This window comes from Sander lucioperca, chromosome 6, assembly GCF_008315115.2.
Source record: "Sander lucioperca isolate FBNREF2018 chromosome 6, SLUC_FBN_1.2, whole genome shotgun sequence".
NCBI lineage: Eukaryota > Metazoa > Chordata > Actinopteri > Perciformes > Percidae > Sander > Sander lucioperca.
In genome coordinates this window covers 4,001,602-4,017,622 of record NC_050178.1, presented here as the reverse complement: position 1 = coordinate 4,017,622, position 16,021 = coordinate 4,001,602, and the positions used below count along the sequence as shown (strand labels likewise).

General features: G+C 38.8%; 2 protein-coding genes across 4 annotated transcripts; both read right to left on the bottom strand.

Annotated features, from left to right (window-relative positions):
- Positions 1–1,389: 1,389 nt before the first annotated feature.
- On the bottom strand, positions 1,390–7,314 carry si:ch211-157b11.14 (uncharacterized protein LOC799552 homolog). Of its 2 annotated transcripts, XM_036002443.1 has the most exons (5): positions 7,210–7,314; positions 5,299–5,575; positions 2,647–5,247; positions 2,413–2,529; positions 1,390–2,034 (listed from the first exon to the last, which is right to left on the bottom strand). In XM_036002443.1, exons 2-5 carry the CDS (start codon positions 5,555–5,557, stop codon positions 1,958–1,960), a joined length of 3,054 nt encoding a protein of 1,017 aa, XP_035858336.1. In that variant the 5' UTR covers positions 5,558–5,575; positions 7,210–7,314; the 3' UTR covers positions 1,390–1,957. The 2 variants fall into 2 exon arrangements, with proteins under 2 accessions (XP_035858336.1, XP_031143346.1); XM_031287486.2 differs by having other exon boundaries at positions 2,647–5,575.
- Positions 7,315–8,832: 1,518 nt separating this feature from the next.
- On the bottom strand, positions 8,833–15,443 carry c6h1orf159 (chromosome 6 C1orf159 homolog). Of its 2 annotated transcripts, XM_031287610.2 has the most exons (10): positions 15,243–15,443; positions 13,743–13,823; positions 13,559–13,643; positions 12,625–12,720; positions 12,471–12,527; positions 11,936–12,070; positions 11,730–11,755; positions 11,536–11,560; positions 11,004–11,151; positions 8,833–10,744 (listed from the first exon to the last, which is right to left on the bottom strand). In XM_031287610.2, the coding sequence occupies exons 2-9, from the start codon at positions 13,812–13,814 to the stop codon at positions 11,048–11,050; spliced, it is 600 nt and encodes a 199-aa protein (XP_031143470.1). In that variant the 5' UTR covers positions 13,815–13,823; positions 15,243–15,443; the 3' UTR covers positions 8,833–10,744; positions 11,004–11,047. The 2 variants fall into 2 exon arrangements, with proteins under 2 accessions (XP_031143470.1, XP_031143468.1); XM_031287608.2 differs by having other exon boundaries at positions 8,833–11,151.
- Positions 15,444–16,021: the final 578 nt, after the last annotated feature.

Sequence of the window (16,021 nt, the reverse complement as noted above, 5' to 3'; positions counted from 1 at the left end):
CCTAGCTTGATCGCTGCAACACGCGGGCTGCAAATTTTGTTTTTGCAGGATGGTAGGGGAAGACTCATGAATATTCATTAGGGAACTCATGCCTGAATGGCTAGTACTCGTTGCCTGCTCTGGTTGGGTTGGTAAGGTCAGAGCCGGTCTACGGAGAGCCTGTTCACTCTATTATACTGAATTTGGTTGCAGTTCCACCAGAGTTCCACTGGGGGTGATTGCAGGCGAGTGCAAAATGAATGGGACTCTATGGAGCTAGACGGCTAAATTTATCTCTTTCACCTGATTGCCGTTGACGAATCTCAGATTTGATTGTAGTTTTTGCAAGTTCAACATGGATTATAGGTTGAAAGTTGAATGAGCGAGTACTTATGTCCTTTCGATTTCTTACAGGTTGAGTCATTCTGCTAATGAATGCTGATTGGTCAGTGAAGGACTGATTACGATCGGAGATCCCACTTGACAGCATCCGAAGCAGAACCAGAATGTCAGAGTAAATATTTCGGCGAGGTCTTTAAAACATTAGCAAACCTCTTTCTAGCACGTGTATTGACAGGGAGAGCCTAACCTGTCAGCTGTGTTGTCGATGCCTCGAGTGAAAAAAGGAAGCGACTCAGAGCTTGCTGTAAAGCAGTATCTCTGGCCGTACGATGTGTATGATGTCATTGACATTTTAAAAGGCTTTTTAGAACAAAAAAGCCCCTTTAAAAAATCTAACACCCAGCAGTGTGTATTTTCTTTACCTCCCCGTTCGAATGCAACATTTAAATTACTAGACAAAAAATGATATCCTGAGAAAAGTGGATTTTGAGGGCCTCATAGACCACCATTCATTCTACACTCGCCTGTGAGCGCCCCCTATGTGGAACCAGAGTGGAACTGCAACCAGTTCAGAAGCCGGAAGGAGAGTGGAACTTCTCCCCTTATTAGAAATTCTCTGGTTAGGTTTAGGCAAGAGGAGAGGGATTGGTTATGGCTAGGGTAAGAATGTCAGGGCGAGCCAATCAGGGATGAGTCTTCCCCTACCACCCTACAAAAAAAAAAATCTGCACGCAGGCCAACGCGAAGCTACGCGCCCGATGTGAGCGGACAGATTCGATAACATGTGGGACACCGAAATAAAAATAGCAGTTATACGCGACGCTTACGCGCCCGGTGTGTTCGCAACAAATCCCATTAAAAGACCAAAATCTCAATACTTTCCAACTTCATTATCCTGTCTGTGGCTCTCAACCCCAAGCCAATTTGTTCCTATTAGAATATCAGATATATCTCAAATATACTGATTGAAATGAATAAATAAAAAATAAAAAGCTAAATAACTTCCTCAAACAACTAGGCACTAGTTTTTAGCAAACGTAACCATAATGTCTGTCTGAGCGTGTCTTGTTTATTACGTAGTCTGCGTCCGATACTTATTTTTTACTCTGTATTTGTATTGCACATTAGCCTTTTAGCACATCCTCTAGTCTAGAGAGTATACCACCCCCACATTTCACTGCACACATTGAAAATATGAATATGTGACCAATACATCTTTGAATCTTGATCTTAAATCTTGAAATAGTGCATTTGTTGGGAACTATATTCAGCCCCTTATTTGCTAGTCACTCTACAGCGTCAATATTAATTGTAATGTAAGATGTTTTTGGACAACAATGGAGGTCCCTGTCAGAGAGGAATAAGCTATATCAGGCTTTAGTTACACAGACAATTGTTATTAGGATCAATTCATTGTTGGTTTTCATGTAATCGTAAGAAACGTAGAATATCATCAGACTAAAAATGTCCAACTAGCTTCAGGCTGAAAAGAACTTAAAACGTCAGTTTGCTAATGTCTACCTTTACATGCTGTATTCATTGTAACTTGAGACCCAAAGCATTTTATGGATGTACCCAAGTGAAAAAGTTTGGAAAGGACTCTTCTCTCTTGTGTGTACACATATCAGGGATCATCTTAAGAAGGATTCTTCTTCTTCACATACTGCCGCAGGTACTGGATAGCCGACAGCGCGCTCACGTTTGCTAGCAGAGCTGAACAGGATTTCAATAAAGGTTACTTTGAAGAATTGGATGTCAATTCAAGTTATACAGTAGGCTACTTTTCAGGTTCAGTAAACTTAAAGCCCCTGGAAATGTGGTTTCAAATAAGTATTTCCCATTAACAATTAATATTCATAGTTATTAGTGTTCAACACTCAAAAACTCAGCTCAAAAAACGACTGGCAGATTTTAAATACAGTGTTGCTAAACTCTGATTGGTGCACAGAAATATACGTGACATCACCTTTCAGGAAGAAGCTGATGGAGAGAATTTGTTTTCAGGGCATTTAATGTTTGTATTTTAGACACCAGGTTTAAACTAGAAGATTAATGATTAATGGCAGAATAACAGTGCAAGAAGTTTCATACCTGCTTTCCAGGCATCAGCAGTATCCGGATCAGAGGATTTTAACACCCAGGAGGCAAAAGCAATGCAGACCAAACACATATCTGACTGCTTCAGTGTGGAGAAGATGCCCTCTCGTCCTGTCACACACATAAACATGCACAAACACAGTAGATGTCATTTAATTGTAGTTTTGCTTTGGGTGTGTGTTTTTTTTTTTTACATCCAACCCGCTGTATGAGAGAGCTCAGACTTACTTGTTGTCTGAATAGCTTCCAAAACCCTCTGCTGCACTGCTAGCTCTCTAAACAACTGAGAAGGCGTTGAAGTGACTCTCCTCTCAGTGAGCACTGTTATTGGTGGATCCGCACTCTTCATGGTGATCTTCTCAGCCTCAACTGGGAACACCCAGGCACCAGATCTCCTGCACCAGATGCTACCTTTGTCAGGAAAGTGAATCTTCCTTATCAAACTTTTCCAGCTATGAAATCCATGTGGGGCTGCTGCCCCACAATCACTGCCCTGGATGAAAGAGCCAGACACAACTCTGATTGGAGAGATGTCGTCCTCCTCCTTGCAGAAGAAAACATAGTTCAGATGTGGGAATGTGAGTTCTCTGACAGTGGGATGAGAACAGGAGAAAATGGGTATGGGTCTCTCATCGCTGCGCTGGCAATCATGAAGGGAAAAGAATGACATTTCATCCCTGAATGTACAAAGAGTGTAGTCAAACACAGGAGCCACTGAGATGGCTTCTGGTTCATAGAAGGTGACACACCGCGATTCCCCATTTGTTTTATTCTCTCTGAGTAAGTATTCAAACACTTCAGGGAAGGATACTTGATAATGTTCATCGAGAAAAGGTGCAGCTATCAGTGTTCCAACGCTGTCGCTCGCTTTTAAAACCACATTTTCCTCCAGAGATGGACAGCTGCTGAGCAACAGACTGCTCTCATCATTCCCAAGTAGCAACTGCAAAGATAAATCCTCTGTGTTGAGAGCTTGTACGTTGTGCATGCTTTTGCTTTTTATTATCTGTCTCGGCCATGCAAGTTCGCTTGAAATGAAAACATTTGAGTCCTGATCCTCAAAACATTTACTTGTGAAGTCCTCTAAAGGCACAGGTGTCTCCTTTCCTTCAGAGCCTGTGGAGTCCTCTTCCTCATGTGCTAAGAAAGGAGAGTCACTTGTGCTTCGTTGTTTTTTGCTTTGAGGGTCAGGAGTGGGGTTCCTACTGGCACCAAGAAACTGCCAGTACTCTTCTTCAAAATCGGAGGTGGAAAACTCACAGCTTGAGCGATCTGGCTTGGATTCGTCAGGCTGTGTGAAATAGTCTGAGTCAGCAGTGTCAGATGTATCCATCAGACCACCATCAAAAAAAGTATACTCCGCAGTGTTAATCAAAGAGCTGTGATCGTCTACGCTTGGTGTCATTGTTTCTTGTGTTTCCCTGGGAGGGGTGCTTCTACCCATCCTGAGCTGCAAAATGTCATGTATCGTCAATTTTTCCATTTCATCCCAAAAAGCGGAAATGGCATACACAGGTCGAGTGTGGCCCACGGCTTCGGCATATGTTTCAGGGCTGTCAGCCACAGAGCAGAATGTTACAGTTAAATCAGGAATGGGGAGAAGCTGATCTCCTGAAGAGCAATCAGATGCTGAAAGATTAACTTCATGTTTTTGGACTCCAGGTGTATTCGGGGGCAGCGTGCTGTGTGTGTCGTTATCACATGTGGAGTTGTCATCTGGCATTTTGTCAGCACTTTGGCCAGCAGATGGAAATGTGAGGGTGGGCTGAACATCAGCGCTTTCATGACCTTTAGCGTTGGTAGCTATTACATTGCATGAGAGAGTGCTAGCACAAGAATGCACTTCTCTGTCCTGTGTAGTGTCTGCTTTGGTATTCTCAGTCAGATTGAATGGAGAGCTGTTTTCTGTCAGAGATGATGAGCTTTGCAATTGTTGGTGTTCCACGAGAAGATGTTGAAGTTCCTCCACTGATTCAGTAGCTGACTGATAGCTTTCAGAATCCAAACTGTGAATGGAGAAGAACTTGACATCGTCTTCAAGCTCATCAGACTCTACACTGTCAAACTGTGACAGGTCTTGGTGGGGTGTGGATGCTGAGGTGCTTGTGTTTTGCAATGCTCTGTCTATTGTTGGCTCAATGATATTGTCTTTGGTGGAGTGAGACATCACCAGTTTTTCTGACAAATTGTCTTCTTCACCAGACGTTGAAGACATTTGCGATGAATCTGAAATTACTCCAATCTGAACGTTCTCAAGATCTTCAGCACTTAGATACCCTCCTGATTTTTGCACCAAGTTTTGGTTTGCTTGTGTGACATGCTCTGTGTATGTTCCTCCCTCAGATTCATTTTTATCTTTCATTATCTCAAACTTTAGGCTGCTTTCAAGCGATTTCTCTTTCCCAGGTCTCCACATGTGATCGTCCTTACGAGTTTTTTTTTGTCTCCGTTTTCTTTTCACAGAGGTGGCACACACTCGCTGTCGTGCAGGACCGTCATTCACTGTCACAAACCAGCGCTCTTTTTCTGCTCTTAAAGCTCCTCCACTCACATCCTCACTCTCAGCTCTGTCTGTAGTGTGCGGCTCATTCACATTGAGCTCTGTTCGACTGCAAGAAAGTGGGTCAGATTCCTGTGTGGATTTGAGTTCACGAATGTCACTCTCCATTTGCACATCTCCATCTGATGACTGAACATTTAGTTGCTCAGTTTGCAGGGTGGTTGTGATGATGCCATTTGTCTTCTCTGTGTTGTGCTCTGCTATGGGGATGGTGGTTCCTTCAGGATGATTAAGGCATAGTTCAGCTTTTGTTGTAAGATCATCTTGTCCTTCTCCTGAACCACTCTGAATAATCTGCACTGATATATACTTTACACAACCTGTGCAGTTCTCTTCCTCCGTGCAGCATCCTGCAGCGCTGCTTTCAGCGTCATCACAGTTTGCAGGAGAGCTTTGCTGTCGCTCCTGTTGGCTTGTGCCGAAGACTGAACTTGAGTTTTCCGAATCCTCTGACTCACTGAGGCTCGAGCTATCATGGCAGGCGAGCGAAGGCTGCAGCAGACAACACTCCTCACACTCCTCATAAAAGCTTGTCCAGTCATATTCTGCAATGTGCATGCTGTGATCTAAATCATCCATTTTGATACCTCACTCAATCTGAAGAAAAAAGAGGAAACATGAAGATCAGTTTCAGAAGGTTGCAGATTTAGGTATTTTGCATGCAAAATGACTTTTTCTTTTATCTGTTGGTTTCGAAGCGTCACAGACAGAAACAGACTGAAGAATATAGTCAAAACCTGCTCTAAAATTATTAGTATGAAACAAAGAGATTTAAATTATCTTTGTAATCAACAAATCTTGAGTAAAGCAACGAGCATTTTGTCTGCTTAAGATCATGTTCTTCAGAGTGAATTTTCTCTGTTGCCATTAAGACGTTGATATATTTTACCTGCTTTTAAAACTAATCGCCACTCTAATTCTTTTATCCCTGCAGTTCGACTTTTAAATGGATGAATCTATATTTTTATTTTTGTTTATTTATCTACTCTCTAGGGTGTAGGCCTATATGTAGGCTTGTGTGCTGTATGTATGTGTGTGTTGTCTGTAGCTGCTCTTAAAGGACAATTCCGGTGCAAAACAAACCTAGGGGTTAATAACAGATGTGTACCCACTCTGTCATTCTCTGGGACATGTTTTCATGCTAATTGAATCGAATTGTATTTGTAGCTTGAAACAAGCTAGCGCGGAGTCGTGGACCGCTGATTAGCTTACAATGCTAGTATTCGGGGCACAGGGAAAGTAAAAACAAAACACTATTTATACCACTAAAAAGGCTCAAAATATCACCACACAACGGTAGCATAATGAGGGTCTTCCTAAACTATCTTTTTAATAAACTGTCTGTACATTTACAATGTTCTCAATGCTTCGGTTAACATTTAGGGACCCTCATTATGGTACAGTTGAAGTGTGGTGATATTTTGAGCCTTTTAGTGGTATAAATAGCTTTCCCTGTGCCCCGAATACTAGCGTTGTAAGCTAATCAGCGGTCCGCACTAGCTTGTTTCAAGCTACAAACACATTCGATTAGCATGAAATCATGTCCCAGAGAACGACAGAGTGGGTACACATCTGTTATTAACCCCTAGGTTTGTTTTGCGTCGGAATTGTCCTTTAACTAATTGCCACTTGTGGGATTAATAAAGTTGTTGAATTGAATTGAAATAATATAATGCAAGAAGTAGCAGTACATCCTTGGCATCCTCGCTAAGTTATAGTATATAATATAGAGCGTGCATTTCTCTGGAGCTCAACATTGCTTGTAATCAGCTGTCATTAGGAAACTGCTATGCAGAAGGCAAAAAAGCTCTTGTAAAAAGCTTGAGAGGTTTTAAAGCAACACCAGATTATTGTGGTCACAAGCTCTATAACAGAGCCCAAAATATTCTGGTCATATGACCTGATATGAAAAAATCAGCTGTCCAATGTCAGGACACAACATACTGTATCAGCTTAACAAACATACTCGGTGGGGTCATTGATGCAATGTGATATACGTAAACAAAAAAATGAAATATGATCTTACTTAAAATAACGTCAACTCAAATAACTCATTATATTTTGTATTTCATCAACACAGTTAATTTGTAGTATTGTTTGAAATTCTCTACGTCAAAGTCATTGAAGGTCTCGTCCATTACATTATTTATACAATATCAACACAGCCAACATTAAGCCTTTGGCTACAGTACATTCATGTTAATGTGTTTCTGTTGTAAAAAGAGACCTACCTGTTGCAGAAGGACAAAGCGTCCAGTTTGAAGGTGTCGGTACTTTCTCCCTGCAGGGACATTTCAGTTCTGATGTCCGTCTGTCCTTGCTTATGTCAGACTGGGGCCTTGCACTCAGCGGTTATAAATAGAGTAGTATGTCCAGTCACATGTAGCTGCAAACATCCGTCCCTCTATTACCAGAGGTATGACATTTCAGTACCCTAAAATACAAGCCCTTTTACAGTTATTAGAGGTGAGATCGATAATGAATTCCATTATTAACATGATATAAGTTCAATGACACAAAACCTTTTTTTTCAAGATTATTTTTTGGGCCTTTTATGGCCTTTAATTGATAGGATAGCTTAAAGACCAGAAAGGGGAGAGAAGGGGGACAACATGCAGCAAAGGGCCACAGGTCACATTTGAACCCTGGCCACTGCCAAGGACTCAGCCTACATGGGGCGCACACTCTACTAGGTGACCTAGAGGTCATCCTGACACATGAAACATTTTGAATGGATCATGGATATTTTATGTACACTACTGGCCAAAAGTTTGGGGTCACGTAGAAATTTCCATTTCACTCCATTATAGACAGAATACCAGCTGAGATCAGTTGCATTGTTTTTTTTAACCAGGGCAGCAATTTTCAGATTACATTATGTGCTTACATAATTGCAAAAGGGTTCTCCAATGTTTTCTCAGTTAGCCTTTTAAAATGATATCAGATTAGTAAACAGAATGTGCCTTTGGAACATTGGATGAATGGTTGCTGATAATGGGCAATGCAGATATTGCATTAAAGATCAGCCACTTCTTTCTACAACAGTCAAGAACCCCTTTGCAATTATGTACGCACATAATGTAATCTGAAAACTGCTGCCCTGATTAAAAAAACTGGTATTCTGTCTGTAATGGAGTGGAATGGAAATTTCTAAGTGACCCCAAACTTTTGACTGGTAGTGTATATAGTGCATTTAAAATGACATCTGAACAAATGTCAATTCTTTTCTACAAAGGCATGCATACATTATTTTTTAATTTACATTAAAAAGGATTTTTTTTCTAAAAATATTTGGTTCATCACACAACTTTGCAGGTCATTACAATCCCAGAGTATTTAACATCAAGCCGTGGTCTCAAGTCTTACACAAAAGAACAACCTTGAAAACCCTCTGAAATCAAAAACATGATTGTGGGATTGTACACCTGTCTTAAATACTGTCAAATTTGACCACTTTTGACATCCGCTCTTCAGATCCTGTAAGTGTATGTAGGAGAGCACCAACTCAAGAAATCTTGAGATTTTTGTTTTAAAGAGAAACAAGTTTTTAAAAATCCACCCTAAAACAAAAACAGCATGAAGACTACAACATCACTGTCTGTACGCAAATGTCTCCATCTCCGGACATTAAGACTTGTATTGGTATTTCCTCTGTATTAGACAATAAAAGTACTGTACTGAGTTCACTTACAGTTTGGCTATACATTACCACAAGTGAAAATAAAGATACTGTAATGTTAACAATCAAGATAAATTAAGTATTTTCATTCCTGATTATCTGGAATAAGAGCTAATCAATAAACCAATGAGGAAATTTAAAAGCAATCAGCAAAATAATAATAAAGAAATTCTTGTCTGGCACACAGTGAGGCATTGTTTATTATTAGCAGCAGGAACCACAAAAGAAACATTAACATTATTCAAATTTGTCTTTGAACAATAACAGCTAACTAGTGTCACACAAAAAAATAGCAGAGTGAGAGTTCATATAACTGCACGGAGGAAAGTTATGGAAAGGTGCTTTATTTCTCCAAACATTACATACATCTTTAGAATATTCTTTATGGCACTGAAACTAAAATATGTACTATACATCATTACAAAAACAATACATCATTTTGTATAAAATAATATGTACATGTCAGCTTATGGTTGTCTGTACAATAGCAAAACGGGGAATATTCATGGAATGGTTGCTGCCTTTTTATCATGGTTCACTTCATGTTACTTCACATATACTGATGACGGAAATGATTTTCACAACCTTATTGTTGTTAATATATAAAACTTTATGTAATTAAATAGCAAATAAAACTTGGATATCTAGCCTTGTGAATGGTGTACAGTAAAGGCCACTGGATATAATTCCAATTATTCATCACGTCATGACTATATGTTTCCTAGCTGCATTTAAAGCTCATAATGGCACAGTAATCACAGTAATGGCACACCGTTTTGTCAATTTTCTTCAGACATTTGGCAAAAGTTTATAGTAGTCACGTAAATTCGACAATGCAACAATATTGTTGCCATCTATACAAAAAAATTCTCATTCATACTTGTCCAACATTACCAGATGGCCTCAGACATATAAAGTGCACTAGGATTCATTTTATGTTTTGAGAGAGAAATCTATTGGAATTTGAATCTACTTTATGGAACAAAACTGGTATTTTAAAATGTTTTGTAGTATCACAGACCTTCACATGAAAAAATATTGATTCTGTTGTTGATAATGAGTTCACATCTCTCATATTCGACTGGGTCTGTTGTGGAATGCAATTCATGATGCGTGATTTGTTGTACATGTGTAATACATTCCCCTTGGTTAAGCTCACAAAAAATAATAAATACAAATGCAATAATAAAAACCACAACCAATCAAACAATCGTCCAGTCAGCGCCTACAGTAACTCTCCCTAAAATGTCCTGGTCCACCAGAAGAACTCTACTGCTATAAGACGCATTATTTATTCTGTTGGTCTGATTATAATCAGTAAAACTCAGTGCACAGCAAGAAAATGTAAATAAATAGACACATGTAAACAACAGCCTAATTAACAAACACAGGCTTCTATCAAACGTCACTGGGCTATGACTTTGTCCCAAATTTAAAAAAATTCACTGGCTCGATCAATCTTTGCTTTAATAGAATAGTTTGACATTTTGGGATATATGCTCATTAGCTTTCTGGCAGCGAGGTAGATAAGAAGATTGATACCACTCTTGGATCAATTCAAAATGTGGCTGTAGCTAGCAGCCACCTAGCTTAGCATAAAGACTGGAAACAGGGGGAAACAGCTAGCCGGGCTCTGTCCAAAGGCAACACAATCCACCTACCAGCACCTTTAAAGCTCAATAATCACAACGTTATATGTTGTTGGTTTAATATGAACAAAAACCAAAGTGGAAAAACCTTAATTCATCGGAAAAGTCCGGTCCGCACAATGGGGGATTGTGGTTTTTCCATTTTGTTTTTTGTAAAGATTAAAAGAGGTATAACGTGTTAATTAGAGAGCTTTCAAGCTTTTCCCCCTCATTGTCAAAACTATTCATTTAACAGTCCTGTATTCATGAAATCCATCAAGTCGAGCCAATTCAAGCGAACATGCACCGTCAAACAGCAGATCAAACTGGTTTAATAACAGTGTTCAGACTTAAAAACAAACGGAGTGATCCTGAAGTGGTTGGTGGGAGAAAAAAAATACAATCTGACCAAATTTACAGAGAAATCCTGAAAAATTTTCCTGGGATGATTAAGTTATCCTGTGAAAAAAACATATGTAATATCAGAGGCTGTGTCAAAACGATTGACAATTTAGTTACTGGATTCTTTCTCAATTTCACACTTACATTTTTGTTAAATAGCGATAAAGTAAGAGCCCTCGTGACAAGAATGCAGCAGAAGCAGCTACAGTTAAATATGGCCACCTTCGTACAAGTCAACTCGAGGTCTTTCTTCACACTGCTGAACCTTCACATGATAACTAAATCTAACATCATTCCTGAGAGTTCTCTCTCCTACCTGTCCTGGCACTCCCACCCCTCCACCTCCTCCTTTTCCTCCTCCTACACATTATAGACCTGGGTGGTGGATGTGGAGGGTACGGTGTCATTATTCAGTGTTGATGTTGCAGAGGGCCGCTCCCTTCTGACATATCTTGGCTTCCTCACTTCAAAAGAAACACAAAACAAAAGAGAACATATAAATCACCTGTGAGGAAAAACAAGAGGAGACATGCACTGGAATCAGAGGATCTTTGCGCTAACTATTTTTGCATGATTGTGCTTTTAAGAACAACTTTTATGCCCAAGATCCCCCTTTTCTGTGAATACAAGCCTGTCTTCGCTACAACAGTCCTCAAGTATGGAACACTCCTCACTAACGTTGCCAATTACTTGTGTGTAAACGCTCCTACCTAAATATGTTTTGTACTCCAGTGTAATGTTTTGACTGCATTGCATTACTCAGTAGCTTCACATAGTCTTGCAACCTGTTCAGCAAGGTCAACGAGTTTCAAAACAGGTAGTTGATAGAGATAGTGAAGTTGTCTTACCTGTCGAGGAGGGGATCATGACAGCCTAGAAGGGGATAACAAAAAAAAATAAATAACCATCTCTTTTGAGACATTTTTACAAACAATGTCTTTGTACTACGAGAACATTGCTGAGACAATAAATACATTCTGTCTTGACACAAGGCTCCACTGTAGCGTGTGCTAGGAACAAACAATACAAAACATTGACTTACTGTCTCACTTGGTTGGAACATGAAGGCTGTAAAAGTACACAAAATAATGTTACATTTAAGTTTAACAGAGTCAACATCAATTATTACAACTAAAGCATAGCAATAGCATTGTGTTCCCATGCTTTTATATACTGGATTTAATTGGTGGTGAGTCGACAAAACCCTGCCTGTATGATTACAGTGTTGCAGAGCTGTGCAGTTTTTACCCTTGTCGCGGCGGTAGAAGATGCTCGGGAGTCGGTTGGAGCGTTTGAGGTAGAAAAAGGAGGCCACGGAGAGGATCAGGAACAGGCTGATCAACAGTGTTCCAAGAAGAAGCGAGGCTGCCACACCTGGCCCTCCTGCTCAGAAACATGAGAGAACCGGAAGGGGCTGATGAGAAACATAGTGAATATCTTACCGGCTGCTGCAGACATTTACATTTTACACCCTCATACACAGCTTATACTCATGGATTCTATATATTTTTTTATTCTACTATCCAACTTAAATTTCAATCTCATTTTAATAAATAATAACTATATTACCCCTTAAAGTTGTTTTTATTGATTTACTTTAAAATACATTTGCTTTAAAACTGAATTTACAGTTTCTTTTCTAATAATTGAAACACATTTACAGTATTTTTGCTAATAATTTAAACTTGTTGAACATGACAGTAATTACCAAGAAATAAATATTATAGCCTACATAGGGAAATTAGTAAATCAGTCCATTATGACTGTGAATGTGATATCTTACCAATTTTAGGAATGACAGTAGTTACAGTTGTGTGATTTTTCCTCTCCACCGTATAGTCTAGTGAGCACACAAAGAGGGCACATTTAAAAAAAAAAAAAAAATTACACATTCAGATTTGTCTATTTAAAAGTAGACAGTTCCCAGTCCTCCTTACTGTAAGTGCAGACTGTTATGTTCTCCAAATCCACAGCTGCGGAGTCACAGAATATGCAAACAGTGTTGCTGTTGTCAAGGACACGCAAGAAGCATCCTGAAGAATTAAAACCAAGAACATATTTCATATTTATTTGTCCTTGGATACCTTTGCACCAACACATTTTTAATTTCACCCTGCAATTTAACAGTCACAAGATAGAAGTGACCTTGAAAAAATGATATGATTTTCACATTTTTAAGAGACAGGTGCTAAAACAAAGTGTTTCAGACAGAGGGTGAATACAGGAACATGCAGCAGCCATGGGCAGTTTGAGAAAAATAAAAGTTTTTTTTTAAAACATTAAAGCATGCAAACATGTTCTAGTATTAACCCAACAATGAGCATAATATGGAACCTTTAAAACATCTCCTCACTGTCATGAATTAATCAAAGTGTTGATAATGAGCTAGACTTATTAAAAGGTGCTGTAGGTAGGATTGGGAAGATCCAGGACTTAGCCAAAGAATTCGACAACTTTTCAGTCCTTCCCCCCCCTTTCTGCTAAAGCCCAAACGGTCTCCTAAGCCCCTCCCCCCACAAGGGAGAATGAATTTGTGTGCATGAGCAGTGATTGACATGCAGTTAGACACCCCCCGAGCAGTGGGTTTTTGCAAATCGCACTACAGGCTGTAGGTGGTGCCAGAGGAGCCAGATATTTTTTTAAATGACCTGCTTTATGTAGTTCTACTGGAACATAGGGTCAGTTTCAGCAAATATGACAGAAAGTTAGTTTTATAAGTCTTACCTACTGCATCTTTAATGACCAGAGCACTGTGGCTAATCTAACTGATTATGATAAAATAATATTGATGTAAAAAGGTCAAAACTCTTAGTAACATGCTGTATGAGTGTGCCAACTTGAATCAGAGCTGTTCGAAAACATCGACATTACCTGGTTCACAGTGGGTGTCATTTGAACATGAATTGTTCACTTTCTGTTTCTCGCCACAGCACTCAAGTGAGTTCTGATGTAAAGCCTACAGACAGAACAGCATTCACAGATTAATAAATCAGTGTTACAGTATCTGATCAAAGAACACATTGGCCCTTTAGCTGAGTAACAATTCTTTTTCTACCTTAGTTACAGGTGTCTCGGGTCTGATAAGAATCACAGTTGCAGCCAAGACCAAAAGGAATGACAGAGCCATATTCAAACCCTTAAAGTTCAAACAAACTTGAATTAGATACACATCAATGACTTTGACGAGGCACACTGAATGACAGATACCCGTTTAGTCCAACAGGAGAGGAGAATGATCAAACAACGCACTATTTGACTGGTTGGATGTTTATCTAATAAATGTGTCATATATTTAATTATTAGGATAACCGGAATAATTGTAATAAGTTGGTAATGTTCTGTCTTGTGGAATTTGCTGTTTATTGACCAAACTAAATTGAATGAATACCAAGGGCTGGGTATCAAGTTTCCATACTTCGTGGAAACAGTTGGTATCACATTTGTAGTCTTGCCATTTTGTTGTCTTGCACAGCCGACAATCAAGTTTCTTATCTTATTCTTTCTTATCACATACTTTTTGATCACAGCAACACAACAGTGGAATGCTGCTATCCCTACAAGGAGTATATTAGTTTTAGTCAGTTTAAAACGTATGTCATGATAATGCCTCTCTGAATGTATTCGCACTGGTCTGTCCTACAAGTATTTACTAATATTATGTGGAATTATCTTTTTTATATTGTTATATGTGCATTATATACACGCCCAGGGACAACAGAAGGAAGTTAGCATTGTGCTATATCTGGTGCAATATATTTATTGTACACTGTCCCTGTTGACAACATTTATGTTTTGTTAGGCTTCTTTTGGTAAATGAAAAAAAGAGGTATTGTAGAAAGGACATTTAATGTCTCAATGTAAGGCAGCAGTTTTATGGGTATACCAAAACTTGAGGATATATCGTGCAGATTCTGCACCAGTATCAAATAATTTAAAGAATCCCCAACCCTTTTAATAACTTTTCAGGTTTCTTACAAGGCTGATATTATGTTTATTAGAGTCAACGTTAATTTATAAGTTTTGCTCCCCACCCTATGTTACAAAACAGTGTACCCATCAGGATTTTTAGGTGAATGTCTAAATTTGTCTCTTATAAACAAAGTGTATTGTAACTGCCTAAACTTGCCTGATATTACAATACATTTAACAAGTTTCCTTTCTGGATGAGGATAGGTTAAACACATATTTGTCAGTGTTGCACAGAAGTTACCCACAACCAAGAGTTTGTATAAACACAGCTTACTTTCCTGTCTATCTTTACACCTACGTTTTTAAATGCGAAATAATTAAGCAACATATTTATTCATGTTTCAGAAAATGGCATGACATGTTCTAACGTCAGTTGAGTTACAGGATACAATCAAGGTGTTTAGCTAACGTTAGCTAGCACCTGTCACTGGGATGAAGTTAAATCGTAACTATGCTAGCAGTCAGAGCTAAAATAATGATGTCGGCCTAAGAGATACAGATTTGCTAACATTATTTAAATATGTGTTACATTATCTTGTATGTACAATCACAGACGAGCAGCTGCACATAACAAAAGTTAACTCACCAGCCAAACACTACGCTTTGGCCTGACCAAACTCCTAGGTGTGGTTTAATGACCGTCAGGTCAGGTCCGCCGCAGAGCTATTATCAGAAAGTCACTTTTGGTTTGGGCAGATCTGTCATCAACACACCTTCGCAGTTCAACCACAGACAGTCAGTGCGCAGCTCATAGCTACCTGCTTGCTTTCATTTAGCACGGACACTTCCGGGTAAGATTTTCAAAATAAAACTCTGATTATGTGTTTTTTTAACATGTCTGCGTAGAAAACATAAATAAATAAATAAATGAAGATTCAAATTAATATTAAAAATATACTGCTACAACTACTACTACTACTTCCAACGTCACTACTACAACTACTACAACTACTACTACTACTACTAATAATAAGAATAGGCCCATAATAAAACAAATAATAACAGGAGTACTTGGTATTTAATTTCCAGATTTGCAGTATTTTTTGTTGTATTATAAAAAAGCATAACAATAAAACCTCAGGGTGGATTATAATTCTGGTGCGTCATAAAAAGGCCCACTGAGGACAAAACATCGTCCAATAAAGCACATACAGTACAATACTGTGAAGTTAAATGGGAAAAAGACATTGTATATCAATATGTTTCTGAAATGTATGTAACTGTAATGTGAATGAAATTGAATATTATTGAAATGAAAGGTTACTTGTTTCTGAATTTAAATTCACTTTTTTGTTGGCTTGGCTGAGGAAGTCAATAAATTGAATATATACACTGGATAAATAAATGTGATAGAGCCAATAAATA